At 50.9% G+C, this 15213-nt stretch overlaps 2 protein-coding genes across 6 annotated transcripts; both read right to left on the reverse strand.

Moving 5' to 3' along the window:
• Positions 1-334: 334 nt before the first annotated feature.
• Positions 335-6276, reverse strand: LOC106041938 (placenta-specific gene 8 protein-like). 4 transcript variants are annotated; one of them, XM_013190653.3, is made up of 5 exons: positions 6119-6259; positions 2803-2977; positions 1474-1616; positions 1276-1400; positions 335-677 (listed from the first exon to the last, which is right to left on the reverse strand). In XM_013190653.3, the coding sequence occupies exons 3-5, from the start codon at positions 1586-1588 to the stop codon at positions 390-392; spliced, it is 528 nt and encodes a 175-aa protein (XP_013046107.3). In that variant the 5' UTR covers positions 1589-1616; positions 2803-2977; positions 6119-6259; the 3' UTR covers positions 335-389. The 4 variants fall into 4 exon arrangements, with proteins under 4 accessions (XP_013046107.3, XP_013046108.2, XP_066852753.1 ...); XM_013190654.3 differs by lacking the exon at positions 6119-6259 and having other exon boundaries at positions 335-448; positions 574-677; positions 2866-3003; XM_066996652.1 differs by lacking the exon at positions 2803-2977 and having other exon boundaries at positions 6119-6276.
• Positions 6277-6808: 532 nt separating this feature from the next.
• COQ2 (coenzyme Q2, polyprenyltransferase) lies at positions 6809-15099 on the reverse strand. Of its 2 annotated transcripts, XM_066996642.1 has the most exons (7): positions 13881-14126; positions 13531-13697; positions 11418-11539; positions 11137-11222; positions 10247-10380; positions 9641-9829; positions 6809-7359 (listed from the first exon to the last, which is right to left on the reverse strand). In XM_066996642.1, the coding sequence occupies exons 1-7, from the start codon at positions 14101-14103 to the stop codon at positions 7204-7206; spliced, it is 1077 nt and encodes a 358-aa protein (XP_066852743.1). In that variant the 5' UTR covers positions 14104-14126; the 3' UTR covers positions 6809-7203. The 2 variants fall into 2 exon arrangements, with proteins under 2 accessions (XP_066852743.1, XP_066852744.1); XM_066996643.1 differs by lacking the exon at positions 9641-9829 and having other exon boundaries at positions 13881-15099.
• Positions 15100-15213: the final 114 nt, after the last annotated feature.

Raw genomic sequence — 15213 nt, forward strand, 5'->3', positions numbered from 1 at the left:
GCACCTCTCCGCTGCCTCCCCTCAGCTGCCTTCGGGTCAGAAGCATCGTTTCAGAGGGCAAGTCCCACGGCCTCCCAAAAGGGAGAAGCTGCCGGGACCCTAGCACATTCACTTTTCTGTTGCTGCTGCAGGCAGGTGAAGTACCTGCACTCGTGGGGAAGTTCAGCGCCAGCTCCACAAAGAGACCCAGAAGCCAGCCCACGTCTGACATCTCAGCAGACACCCTACACACATTTAAAATAGTCTATAAAAGGGAAAAGGAGTAGAACCCGGGTGGAAATGCATCCATGCGGTAGAGAGGGACGATGCAGGGAGGCAACAAGCACACAGCAGGCAAGGCACACATTGCTCTTTATTGGGGCCGTTAGTGAGGGGCTGAGGGGTGACACTCATGGGCAGTCCGCAGCCACCTTCCTGTGGGGAGCGGGCGGTATGGTCTCCACGGTATCTGTAAGCGAAGGGACAGGAGGTGAGGACGGGCTGACAGCAGCCTGCTGCGGCCACACGCTTGTCCCGCTCAGGCCATGGACGTGCACGATGCCTCCATGGTTCAGGGAGAAGAGGGGCGCTGACCAGAAGATGCCCAGCTCTTTCCTCTTGTTGATGTCCCTTTTGATCTGGCACACAGAGCACACGGGACACCAGAGGGTGATGCAGTAGTCGGAACAAATGGAGCCCTGCAAGAAAGGCATGTATTAGGAGCCAGAGCTTCCCCAAAACCACATTCCAGCAAAGAAAAGGTTAGTTGCACTCCACACTACATGTCTTTTCCATCACGGTTCAGTTCTGACCCCGGAGCAGAGGATGTTTTAAAAAGTGCATGGTTCAGCAGCAACGGCTGCGCTGGCTGCAGGACTGGGCAGGCTTGCCAGAAGGAGATAAGATAGGAAGGGACAAGGAACTGCTTACCCCGGAACTCCGACAGGGACTTATCTGTTGGCTTCCCCGCCCGAGGCAGGGGGGGAAAGTCACACATCAAGTCCTTTCACCGCCAGTGGGAAGAAAAGCTCTGAAACATTTAATGTGCGCAAACGCCCGCATTTCCCTGGCACCCACACCAAGCTGCTATCCTGTGCAGCACCGGTGCGACCCCGGTGCTTTCAGGGCTCTTCCTGACAGGGACACAGGGGCCAAGCAGTGGCTCTCTGAGCTTGGCTGTTGCCAGAGGCAAGATGCGAGCCGTGGTGAAGGGTGCCGAGCTGGGGCCACGGCCAGCCGTGAGGATTGAGAGAAAATGGGGGGAAAAGGGAGCCCACCACCTGCGCCCACACTGACCGGGATGTTGTATCGGGTGCGATATAGGGTCCTCATGGCCACGCTGGTCCCGCAGAGGCAGCACTCGTTCATGTCCCCGGCCACCTGGCAGCCCAGGCAGGGGAAGCAGAACGTCCCACAGCAGCCTGCAAGGGGGAGAACCACCATGAGCCCCTGCCACCCCACCACCGAGCGGCCCCTGGCCCCACCGGTACTCACAGACACCGCAGTCGGTGCAGCAGTCCATCAGCCCCGTCTGCCACATGGCCCTGGACACGCTGGGCCCAGCCACCACATACTGGGGCTGCATGGTCACCACGGTGGGAGCGGCCATCGCCGACTGTGGCACTGAGTGGTGTGAGCTGGGAAGGAAAAGGAGGGGAAGAGAGCGGTCAGTGGCACGGCCTCAGGGCAGGGCGTCAGGGCCACGGGACCCCCGGCTGCACGACAGGTATCCCTCGGCAGAGCAGCTCGGTGAGCACACAAAGCGCGTAGGAAGCAGCTGTGGCCGCACGTTTGCTCCCAGCAGAGCCAGAAATGCAGGAACTTGGCACCGTGTCCTAGGTCTGAACCCTGCTCCTTGCTCTCCGGCAGCTCCCGGAGGAAATGATCCTCAGGTATGACAAAAATCAGTGTGGGCTTGTGCTGCACGGCACGTGTTTTGCTTGGATAACCACAGAAAAAAAGCTGTGCCTCTAGGGAAAGTTCATCTCAGTATGCACAAGGAGAGCAAGGGGGAAGGAACCACAAAGGCACTGGGCTCACATATCCCAAGGCCATTTGCTATAAATTTATTTTCCTTTCCTCAGCTACCGAGAGGGGCGCGGCTTCAAGGAGCAGCCCCACTGACCTCAGCATCCAGAACAGAAACCGAAATGCGCGTGGCAGCACTGCTGGCGGAGCAGCTGTGATCCCTCGGAAATGTGCCCAGCAACAGACAAATGCCCGCACACCCTTGCACTTTTGCAGCCCCACATCATTCCCTGTATCAGTGATCCTCGTGTGCGTTCTCCTCTCCAAGCTGGAAACAGCAATGCAGACACTGCCACAGGAAGATACTCTTGCCACCAAAGCCACATCCAACCAAAAAGGACAGGAAGAGCACAACAAGAACGGGCAGAAACACACAAAAGCGACAAGCTGCAGCAGTCAGCCTTTGGACAGGAGAGCAGCTTCCTCCCGCACGCACTGTGGGGTCTGCCCGAAAACATTTGCAGCTACAAACCTCAGCATCCCCCATAAGAGGGGCTTGCTCTGCAGCACACGCTAAGAAAAAGCAGGGAGCCCAGTTTAATAAGAGAGCAAAGAGTTGCACAGATTCCCCTGGTACATTTATATGCTCGTAGTAACAGGAGAAAGTGGCAAGCCAGAAGTGACCTGCCCATAAAGCAGATTTAGCACACAGCTTGTTAAAAGCATCCCCTTTTCCCCCAAGTAGGATGTAGCAAATAGTTTGCATTAAGATTAAATCCCCCAGCATTACTGAGCAGAGGAAAAAAGAATTAAAAAAAAAAAAAAGAAAAAAAAGTATACATATGTAATTTTTGCCTTGTTATCCAATCCTTCTAGGGTAGGGAGCATTTCATATTTTCATGCCACCAGGGAACCAACCTTCTGTGGAGCAGCCTCAGTTGTGGCTGGCGTCCCTGGTGTGTGCGGAGCAGCTGGGTGAAGGGTGAGTGCCTGGCTTTCTGTCTCCTGCAGGCTCTTATTGGCAGCGGTGCTGAGCAGGGAGAGATGGGAGGTAACGGTGGCGGGGAGCCGGGGGGGGGCCGAGCCCACGTGCAGTGCAGGGTGCTTCTTTCCCCTCCCCGTGTGAAACCACAGCCTGCAGCTCGTTAAACCGGAGGCGGCTGCGCACACCTCATCCGAGTCCCTGGGAGAGGCTTCTTCCCCGTCCCTTCCCTCAAAACCCAAGGACGCGCTTCAGGACAGTGAGGAGCACCCCGGGCTGTTTTCCTCCAACTTCTCCCTGCAAACCACTGTGGCCCACGGGTGTCATCGGGGTCACCACCCCATGCCCCCGATGTCTCCATCTGAGCAGCCACAGCCCTCCCCTCGCTCAGCCCCACATCAGGCAGCACTGGGACGTGATGGGATCTGCGCTGTCCTCCCCCTGCCCTGTCTGCAGCCAGCTCCCTGTTCCCCACCCAGGTCCTCATCTCCCTTGAAACAACACCTCCAGGAGCCTCCGATCTCCTCCAAAACCAGGCATGGGCAGAGCTGCCTTCCTCCTCTGTGCTGCCTCCCACTTGGGGTTACGCCAAGCCCAGGCTCTGCGGTCACGAGGAGCAGCTTCGTTTGATGGGGTGCGCAGAGGGGGCCGCACTGTGTGAAGCCCACTGGCAGCCTCTGGGGCCGAACAAGACCTGATGAAGCTAGGAAATTCCCCGTCTTCGAAATATTTGGCAACTGGGGCGGGACACAAGGCAGTCCTCCCCACATGTGGCCACCCAGTGTTGCCATCAGGCTCCCCCCGCCTCAGCCCCTGTGCTGTGTTATCCCCAGCTAATGTCACGTCCCTTCCTCCACCTCCGAGGCCTGGACAGCAGTCCAGGATGAAAACAAACAAACAAAACCAGGAAGGTGCCGTGGGGCGAGCATGCAGAGGGGTGATTTTTCCACTAGCTGCACTGGCCGCAGGGCACGGCTCGGTGACGGTCCCTCCCCTTCGGAGGAGCACCTCGCACGTTTGTGGTTGGGCATCGCTTGGTTGTTCCCTGCGGCCCCGATTTCCGCTGGGTGTCAAAAACATTGGAGCTGTATTTTTACACTTTGACCGTGGCTCTTTTACACCTTTTTTTTATTGTTTTATTTCTTTTGCTAGCCTTCTTCCTGTTTGGCTTGAGCACAGCCTGGTGCGTGCAGCCACCTGCCTGGGGGCACAGACATTGTGTGTGTTTCCTTACCAGCAGCATTCAGCAAAAGAGAGGTGCTATGCAGCGCACTCTTTCCTTGCATTTTCCTGTGTAATTCAGGAAAGGTACCTAAAACACCCCGGCCGCTCACCCTGCAGTACTCCAGCAGCCTTCAGCCCATGGCAGGCCAACGTTATTCATAGCTGCTAACAGCCTCACCTCTCCTGTTGGCTTTGTTGTGATGGCTGAGGGCATCTTCCCCACACCGATACGATCAGAAGCAGGTTCCCAGCCCTGCTCCTGCTCCTGCTGACCAGGAAAACAAGGACCTGTCCCCCCACCCTCCCAATCCGCTTGGCCATACTGTCCCTTGTCCCAGCAGTGCAGCATGGTGCCTCAGTGAGGCGGGGCTCACCCCTGGGGAGGCTCCAACGCCTCTGGCAAGGAAGCAATTCTCCTCGCCCCAAGATCGTAATACCCAGGGCTGGTGCCAAGACCGACCCCACCACCCTATCTGTCCCCTGTCCCCTGCACCACACCCCTCCTTGGCTCCACACCCGCAGCATGTGTTTTCCCCAGACAGAGGCAGGGAAAATTCTGGCCTCCTTGGACTGGGAGATGCCTTCTTTTGCAAGCAGCATGCAAATAGCAAAGTCCAGGCACTGTCCGCCCCAGTGTGCATGAGCTGGTGCTGCTCTCCAACGCGGGGAGCGCACCGGGGACAACCTTTGGGTTGGAAGCCACCCTGGCTGCTTTGCTGAGCAACCTCCAGCCCTGGCTCTCGGGAGGCACAGCCGACCTTCCTGCCCTCAGAGACGCGCTCCTTGTCCATGCCCCTGCAGGGGAAACTTTGCAAAAGAAAGGGGAGAAACAACATCTGACACCGGCAAGAAGGCTGCCAGGGAGCAGTGTTTATTTGCGTGAAACCACAACAGCTAACCCTGCTGCTTAGAGGTGGATGTGGGGGAGACTTTTTTAGCAAATTGTATTTAAATACAGCTGAGATTGCGTTTGTGAAGCGCAGAAAAGAATACCTTGAGAACAGAAGAGAGATGCACATATAACTGCCAGCAGATACAAATGGCATTTTAGCCAGCAAAAGGCATTTGGAGATGATTTTGGAGAACTCCAACAGAAGACACGCAATGATTTCTAGGTTTAGGACTGGTGTGATATTTGAATCTTTACCCTGCGTTGCCACACCTTGTTCTTCTTCTTATTACAAGACAAATGCTTGCTTGTGCCAAGTTGCCACAGGCAGATGGACATGAGACAGTCCACAGATGCTACAAAATGTGAGCTCTTCTCAAATCCAAGCCACTTGAAGACACGTTAGTATGTTAGAAACACATAACTTTTGCCACGTTCTCTCTAAGGTACTGCTACAAATATTAAGACACTTACAGATATTAATTAGACTTGGATATTACTAGTAAATGCCTCGTAACCCAGGTTCAACATGAAGCCGGACGCATTCGTTTCTGCCTGTGCAGAATGCAGCTCTGTCACATAATTGTTCAGAAACTTAACTATCCTTCATTTTTAAAGTGCTGTCCTTTAACTTAGTACCAGTGAAAATTTATAAACCCTTTTTAAGAACTTCCGTGTAAGAACAAAAGAAGCCTCTGATTGCTTGCGAGAGCTATGCTTACTAACCTCTTCACATATTTCTACTTCATATGCAGTCAACCTGAACGGTCTTCTTTCTGGCTTGTTCAAAAAATATTTTATGTTGTGTCCAAATAGTGAGAGAAGCCCAAAAGACAATAAACAAAGCGTCACAAAGCACACACAACAAGGAAGAAGTGTGCAGGACCAACCACAGCACGGCTCCAGGAAGGATCTCCTGTGACCAAAGCCCCTGACCCACTGTGAGCTGTCTCCTTGGGCTGCAACCGCAACTTCTTGATCTGTCCACCAGCACCAGTCAAGCTGAATTTGACAACCCCTGAACGTACAGCTCTGGACTCAAATGTCTCTTAGCCACAGCTGTCTAAATAACTTACATGACGCTCAGCTTCAGAACTAGAGCAGCTCCCCTCTCTTGGTCTCGGCTGTGTTTTGTTTTCCTGGAACAGGCGTGCCTGTCGCTCCCTCCACAGCAATTAATCCCACAATGCAGAGGACACCAGGAGGCAAGGAAAAGTGTAACCAGCAGACAAATTGCATAACCAACCAAGCATAAAATGGTAGAGGGCAGGGAAAGGTACAGAGATCTGTAATTAGCCTGCAGTTGCTATTGTTACTGCTTATAGTTCTCCTCCTAACAAACCAGTTACTCCTGTATGAGCAGAAATAGAAAGAAGAAGCAGAAGGTTAAAGGATTAGAATTAGAAGGAGGAAATGAGATTCACTTGGCAAGATGAGTTCCTACCTTAGAGTCAACCACCAGCATGCAAACACTTGGCATTAGTTCTGGAATGTGCTGGTTTGTTAAGCCGGCAGTCTGCATGCAGATTGTTCCCGATAAATGAGCTCACCTCAGTTTCCATGGGCCGCTAGTGCCCAGCAGTCAGACCAAGAACAAAAGGGAGTCTTAAAAACTTTTCTATCGACTTGTTCATATTCTGGACCTCATGGACGGAGACCAGACTGCATCCAGACATCTCAGGATAAAAGCTGCTATCACAATTATTTCACACAACAAGCTCCAACCCAAACTGCAATTTCTTCATGCAATAAATCACAACACCAAACATGTACAGCCAGATTTTATTTACATGCTGAAATCTTTTTGCATTTTCCCAAGTCCTGTCACTAAGAGACATCTGTCTTGCTCTGTATAAAATGCCGGGCTCACTTCTTGAGAGCCAGTCAGGAGTTTCCTTGTACTACATAGGACCAACACAGAAGCTTCACTTGCTTCATTCATGAGTAATCACAGCTTACATTGTAAGACAGTCAAAAACAAGATTTGCTTGGCTTTGTTTTTTGTTTGTTCTTTTTTTAAGAAAAAAAAAAGAAGAACATTTTCACCAACTTCTATAAATAAATAGGATAAACCACAAAGAGTCACGTTAAAAGTGTTTTCCCCTCTTGGAGAATATTCATTTGAGCCAGACTAAAACATCAGTATCGTTAACAATTTCGACTACCTGCTTTCTAAAGGCTCTTGTACAGTTTTCGACTCTTGTCTTTTACAGAGATTTCCAAGCACGATCCCTATGAAGAGCAGAACTCCTACAGTACGATTCGAAGCAAATTTCTTCCAGCAGTCTTCAGGCTTGTCTATGTCCAAAGTGTAAATCTGCAAAAGCACAGTATAAACATTCCAGTATTACTACTTACAGACACAGAAATATTTGACACATCTCAAAAAGACAGGAGAAGGGCTGTAATTTCAAAACCTTCAGGTTCTAAATCCTATCTTTAGCTCCAGAAGAAACAGGAATACTCTGTAGTTGCAAGGGATGGTTCATGACTGGCATCCATGTTTACCTGACAGATTTATTCAACATGCAGCAGAAGAGCAAAGGACTGGACATGAACCCAACTCCTGGAACCTCCCAGTGAATCACAGCATGAACAATCTAAATACTCCTGGGTGCAGTTGTGTAATAAAAGCTGTAAAAATATCTGAATGTGTAAAAAGTCTTTTGGAGACCTTCCTCAGCAGAAAGGCAGCTAACTCGTCAACAGGAACTTCAATAAAAAAAAAATCAAGTGCGTGCCTGCACCCTTCATTTGTCTGCTAGAAAGCACTGCCCGTGCTTCCCTGAAAACAAGGCAGGGGAGGGAAAGCAGCAGAGCAAGAGGCTGCCCTGTCCTGCCCAGGTGCTGCTGGCCGCATAGCTACATCTGCCCTGCAAAGAGGAACCCCGACACCTGCGAGCAGCCGCTGCGACTCCCAGCTCGAGGTGCCAACAGCACACAGTGCAAGAGCAGAGTTACCGAAAGACAGTGCTGGAAATGAAACTGGGTGCAGAAGTCTTTCGTCAAGGACGGCAAAAGGACGTGTTAAACAACACGAGTGAAAGGATTCATAGAGAGACACCTCCCAGAAACTCTGACCCTGCCGTTTACCCCCTCAAGATGTTGAAAGAAAACACTTTGAAATGAAAGAAATTAAAGCTTCCCTAGGAAACACATTCCTCTGCTGTTTGCACTTGTACAGAGATAAGGGGGGTGGGTTCTGATTAAACTATCTGAAGCCTGGTCTGCAAACCTCTAAAACACGATGTTTTTTCACACCCTTAAAAGCCTGCCTGCCTATCAGGCATACGGAAGTGAAAACACTAAATGGATGAGTGAAACCCAACAGCGGCCAAGCCATGAGATGAACCTTCACAGACGCGAAGCACGTAAGGCAGCTTAGTTTTCTGTTCAGGAACTTCTTCAGCAGTACAGGAATTGGACATCTTCGTGACCCAAATTCCTCTGCCTCAGGCACAAACTAGTTAAGTTGAGGAAGGGGCACCTTACATGCCTTATTCAGCTTTCTAAACTCAGTCAGTCAGCAGATCTTTGATGTTTTGAACATGAAGATAAGCATGCAAATGCCTAGGCAGAAGTAATATTAAAACATGCACTCAAAGAGAAGCTGCTCTGTGGTATACGGAACGGGGCTGCTCTTACAACTTGGGTAATCTAGAGAATCGTCACACACTAAAGTTGCGCCAGGGGAGGTTTAGGTTGGATATTAGGAAGAACTTCTTTATGGAAAGGGTTGTGAGGCATTGGAATGGGCTGCCCAGGGAAGTGGTTGAGTTGCCACCCCTGGAGGTCTTCAAAAGACGTTTAGATGTAGAGCTTAGTGATATGGTTTAGTGGAGGACTTGTTAGTGTCAGGTCAGAGGTTGGACAAGGGGATCTTGGAGGTCTCTTCCAATCTAGATGATTCTGTGATTCTGTGACTCCTTGCCCCTCACATTCTGTCTCCTCACCAAGAAAAATCCTCTCTGCAGGAAAGTGATTTCCATTTGTGCCAAAACTGCCATGCAAGGCCACTCTGGCAATTCCAGGTCTCAATGATAAGGTGGGGGAACGTAGTACACTTTCCTCCACAGATTTCCAAGATCAAACCCTGTGAAAAGCAGTGGCTGACAAGTACCAGAGCACAGCGCCGCAAAAATGTTGTAACCTGCAGGCACGATTAATGTTTGATATCTACGAGCTGTGGGAGCTCCCCCGTTAAAGCGCTGCTCAGCTGTGAGGGGCTGTAAAACACCCATCAGGCTGTCCCTTGCGTGGCAAGTCACATGTTAATCCCACATTTAACTTCTCAGACTGCTGACGGTTTTACTGCTCGCAGCGCTATCACTGACTTATGAAGGCCAGCAATTACTCCTCCCATAGACTAACCGTCACTACAAGGCTGTGAACCCAGACGTCTCCTCAAAAGAGTTCTGCAAAAGGTACTTGGGAGAAGCAAGCCTTTGTCAGAAGACTTTAAATGATTTTTTCAAAAATTTACAGGATTCTTTTTTTTTTTCGGTGTACTTGGAGAATTTTCAGCCAGGGGCCGAAAAGCACTATGATTTCTTATCAAGAGTTTCCACGTGGAGAAAGTATAAATGAATCCATCAAACCTGGTGTGCTAGGTGAGCGCCCACGGCAGCCACGGCTGAGTAGTAAGGGAAAGTCTGGTTACAATTCATCCCCGCCACGCACAAGCCCACAAGCATTGCCATGCTGAAGCCACTGAGCCACCGCTTTGTATCTTCCTTGAACTGTAACGCCGTGGACTTCACGCCGATAAGGATGTCATCCCTCTTGTCCTAGAGGGAAAGGAACAATTAGCAGAAGATCTGCAATCCAACCGTTACTTGGTAAGGAAAGTAAAATGGGGGGCCCATCTCAAGTTTCCCACAGCTGTTAACAGCAACCTCAATTGAGTGTATTTGTAGGTCCCTGGGTTAAGCTATAAATTAAAAGGCTGGTCCTCAGAGCTGGGTTGGCCGCTAACAGTTAATACCAGCTGTGCAGTTATTGACACAGCGCGGATGCATGGGCACACAAAACGCATTTCACTTGCGGCCTTCTGCCCGCTACGTAAAATATTTACAGAGCAATGAAAGGTCCAAGGGTGGATGTTCTGTGGTGCTCACCTGCGCGTTAGTGCTGCTCAAGACCAAAGCTGTAAATTAAGCAAGCAAACATACACTGGTCTGAAAAGTTTCCCACTGCTGCTCTACCTGGTGCGCGTAGATGGTGTCGTACACCAGCGTCCACATGACTCCAGCCAGGTACAAGGGCAAACACACGGACCAGTCGCAGGACCCTTGGATGGCAGACCACCCAAGAAGGGCTCCCCAGTTAAAAGTAAGTCCTAAAAACAGGGAGAGTGGAACAAAGATAGTTAACAAGGTGCCAGGACCAGTCTAAATTACACGTACAGAACTCAGTATCATTTCTTCAAGCATATGTTACATCTGCAGCTTTTGCTACAATCCCGGCATCCCTATTTCCTAGCACGGAGTTTCAGTCAGGTAACAAATCCCAAGTAATTTGACATTAAATACCCTGGAGATCTAAGGAGAAATGCGCAGTGCCACACATTTTCCCCCCATTTAAATATGGTTTCATTATCCTAAGGAAGCATTGGCACAGAACTATTGCAGTGCACTCCAACAACGCATCTGAAGTTAAAATGCTTTGATGTCGGTAAAGCTGACTGCAAAAGAGCTCACAGCAGCCAACCGCGGTGCTTCCACACAGGAAAAGGCAGTTCTGGCTGATAAAGCTGAAGACAGCTGGAGTGGGAAGGCCAAGAGTTAAGACAGGTTTTGAGACAACTCTTAAACTATGGCCAACTCTCAAGCTACAAGCATTTATTCTCTCTCTCGACACTACAACAGAAGGGATTGTTTATGAACGAAAACATTACAACGCAGCTCCTGCTTAATTTTGTTAAACTACTGCTTAAGAAGCTTCTGGCATGGCAGAATTTTGTCTGCAGGGTATTATTATTTTAATATAAACTTACATAAAACCAGACTGCTGAAGTTCAATTACTAACCGGTATGTGAAACTTCCCAAAAGCTAGATCGGAAGAAGAAGAAAACTAAAAAGATTTCCAACTCACCCAAAACTAACTGTGGCCAATACGTGATTCTCTTCATCAGAGGGTAGGAGACCACAAGAGACAAGGAGGCTGCTCCCAGAACGATACTGTAAGAAGTACCAGACTTGTTTGCTGGTCTAAAGATCACAGGTCTAAAGAGCTGGTACACAGTACCAAACTGACTACTTGACTTCCATGGCTAAAACTCCTCTGCCCCCAGCATGTTTGCTGTTCAAAATCTTTGGGCTTACCTCCGGACCAGGAACGCAATTCTAAGAAACAGAAGATAACGTGTACGTCACCTGTAGTAATTCAGACACAGAAGCACACAGAGAGCCAGGCTGAGCTGTCCCCCGAGAAAAATGAAGGACTGAAAAGTGGAGATTTCTCCAGCTGCCAGGGGCCTGCTTGCTGTCCTTGCAACCTAAACATGGAAGGAATAGCGTTAACACAAAGTGCAACCTAACGCATTCAAACGTATCCTAAAAGTTCAAGTCACACCACTGGCATGCAACAGGACAATTATTTTAACCCTAGGTGGGATGCAGTGGAGTTTAGGACGTCTGTCAGGAGTAGAGAAATCATGCAAAGCCAACTGAAAGAAGGAACAAATGTTGGAAAATACTTTTAAACCTAAATGAATGATGAGTTACCTGCTGAAGGTGACAATAATCTGAACAAACAAGTAACAAAATCCATCCCACAATAACAACAGGAAAAAAAAATGCATTTAGACACGATGTGAAGTCTATTTGGGGAGGTTTGAACGCCAACTTTTTATAGAATACTAAAAATGTATAAAGGATTCTGCATACGCTTTAATAACGTCACCTTAAGTATACTCCCTTAGTACGTTCTCCCCCTACTACTAAATAATTTAAGCCAAACTTCAAATACTACTTATGCAGTTTAAATACACTCTTAATTAATGATGTGCAGTAGAGTTGGCCACAGAAAGCATTTCTGTGACCAACTCTACTGCACATCATTACCTGACATGGCGTCTTCCATTTTAATTAAAAAAAATAGAAAAAAAAAAATCAAATACCTAGTATTGTAAAAAACCACCCCCAAACTGCGACCAGCAGCACAAGCCAACGTCCTGCTCCCGCCCCAGCCGCCAGCTGGCTTGTTAAGAAGATTGCCTGTTGAGGTGTGTAACCAAGTGCTGCTACGGGAATGTTTGAGCCTTTATGTTTAACTACATCACATTCATGCACAAATGCACGTATTACCACGTGAATTCCATCTTGCTGATTGCATACCCCAGCAACCTTCATAGCACAAGTAGCTGCTAATAACCTCTGAACCCTAAACCATCCAAAGACACCACAAAACCCGTATGGATTTATTGCTTTCTAACAGGATAAATACACCGGCGCTGGACGGAAGACTTCACAGAGCGCAGTCACTCACTATCCTGGCACTTTGCCGTGGCCAATACCCAAAGTGAAAGAAAAAACGTAGGATCAGAAAAGAAAATAAGCCAATAGCTCACTGGGATCCTCCCCGCCGAGCGTACGCCCCTGTGCATGTCAGCGTCTGACACCCAGCACTGCCTCCTGTTTATTTCCTTCTACTGAACAAGAGGGAGGAGGAAATGCAACACCACAAAGAGGATTAGTACACGCTTGGGCATGATTCTGTCAACGGCCGTTCTCATGCGGAAATTAACAATAACCAAGGCCTTCCTGCTCCTGAAAATATAAAGAAAAGGGTAGATGATAACTAAGTTTAGAAGAAAGGGTTATTTATTTTTATAGAATCATCCAGGTTGGCAAAGACCTTTAAGAGCATTTAGTCCAACCTTTAACCTAGCATTGACAAGTCCCCCACTAAACCACGCTACTAAGTTCTACATCTACACGTTCCTTGAAAGACGCCAGGATGGTGACTCAAGCATGTCCCTGGGGAGCCCACTCCAGAGCCGTACAACCCTTTCAGTAAAGAAATTTCTAATAATATTCAACCTAAACCTCCCTTGGCGCAACCTGAGGCCATTTCCCCTTGTCTTATCACCTGGGTCTCGTCTCATCACTTGGGCTCTGTCATGCAGATAAGAGTTGAAAGATAAACTTCTTTTGATCAAGCACTGCACGTTGCTGACAGCAACGCACAGCTTACGTGGAAGTGAGCACTCTAGGAGACTTACTGCAGCCCTGCGCAGGAGCGTCGTATAAAACAACATGATTTCAACCACCCCGGGCGGAAACGTAGACAAAGGAGTTGCGGGCGTCTCGGATGGTGACAGGGAGGAACGTCTCGAGTTGGAGAAAACCAGACCTGCCTGGAGCCCTGCGCCTGCCCTTGGCGAGGAGCTCAGAGGACGCGCCCTGTGCTGAACACCCAGCACCTCCCCTCCTCGAGCACCAGGAGCTGCCCGTTAGCCCCGCGCCTCCTCGCGCGTCCCCCCACCTTCTTGTCGTAGTCGCGGTCCCACATGTCGTTGATGGTGCAGCCGGCCCCACGCATGAGCACGGCCCCGGCGCCGAAGAGGGCCAGCGTCTGCCAGTCGGGCGGGCAGCCCGGCTCGGCCGCCAGCCCGATGCTCCAGGCGCAGGGCAGGTACAGCAGCCACGTCCCTGCGGGCAGGCGGGGACAGGGCCTCAGGGCAACGCGGCGGCCGGGGGGGCCGAAGGCCGCGGATGCTGCGTCGCCACGGCAACCGCGTCGCCATGGGCACCGCGTCGCCATGGCTACCGCGCCCCCGCCCCATTGGCCGCCGCGTCGCCATGGCTACCGCCCCGCCCCGCCCCGCCGCTCACCGGCGGGCTGGTGCAGGCGCATGAGGCGCAGGTACGGCCGCAGCCGCCCGGGCGCGGCGCGCACCAGCTCGGCCGCCGAGAAGCTCAACGGCCGCCGCGGGCCCGGAGGAACGGCGGCGGGGCGGAACGGCGGCGGCCAAACGGCGGCGGCGGCCGCCAGGGCCGGGCGGGCGGCGCGGGGGCTGCACCAGGCCCGGCCCAGCCGCCACAGCAGCGCCGCCATCTTGCCGCCGGCGGAAGCGCTTCCGGTGGGGCGCTGCCGCGCGGTACCGCGCATGCGCAGTGCTCCTCCACCCCGCTCCGGGCGGCGGCCATGTTGGGGGGCTGACGGCCCTTAGCGGCCCTTAACGGCTCTAACGGCAACAGCGCCTGCAAGAGCAGCCGTTCCCTTAGCCGTTAGCGACTGCGCCTCACTGAAAGCCTGCCTGCTGCCCTCTGCCACAGACTGTGCCCCGAGTCCGTAACGCTGTCGCATTCCTTCACGCTCCACACACGAAGTGCGCGCGCTCAGGCAGCAGCTCCCAGGCTGTCGGTAACAGGCATCTGTGGTTTCATAAAGGGCTTCTGGATCGTTTCGTAACGGGCTGCTGGGTCTGCGACCTTGTTCACTTTGCTCTCCCATCACCTTATCAGAGTTAATGCCTAAACTGGGACAGGAGCTTTGGACGGAGCCATAAAAGTTGATGCTGCGTGGTAGAGTATCTGCAGTAAAAGCTTTCCAGAATTACTCAGTTTCCTTGTTTTCACATGACTCAAGTGACTCCACCTTACCGGAACTGATTCACAGTAAAGCCGCCATGAGTAACCCTACCTTCCATATCAGAAACGAAAAAGGACGTAGGAATGTGTGCGAGTGATACCCATGGGTCAGGGCCCGGCAAAGGTTTGCAGATACTCTGTCAAGGTCAGGCTGCCAAGGTCTACGCAATTTAGAGGGAAGGAGTGCAGGGATGCCAGTGCCTTAAGCAAAGAGAATTCTCCACCATCTTCACAGCACCTAACGTGTAACTCTGTCTGCTGTAGCACCTGCTGCAAAACCTGCTGCAGAACTGCGCCTGTACGCTCAGAGGAGGAACCATCGCAGCAGGGCAAAGCTTGGGAAGCCATCAGCTCCATGCTGGTACCTCCCTCTGCCCCTCCTTGTGATTGCTGCATGTCGCCAGCACACGTTACACCTGAGGCAGGCTGCAGAGCCAGCAGATATTAAACAACCCCAGCTGGGCAGGATCTCTGACATTTTTATTTACCTGGATATGCGTGGTGAAAGTCACCTAAACGGCAGCTGATTTGCAACCAAAAGAAATGCGGGGAGTTCCGTGATATCAGTAATCTT

Source organism: Anser cygnoides, chromosome 4 (genome assembly GCF_040182565.1).
Source record: "Anser cygnoides isolate HZ-2024a breed goose chromosome 4, Taihu_goose_T2T_genome, whole genome shotgun sequence".
Classification (NCBI taxonomy): Eukaryota; Metazoa; Chordata; class Aves; order Anseriformes; family Anatidae; genus Anser; species Anser cygnoides.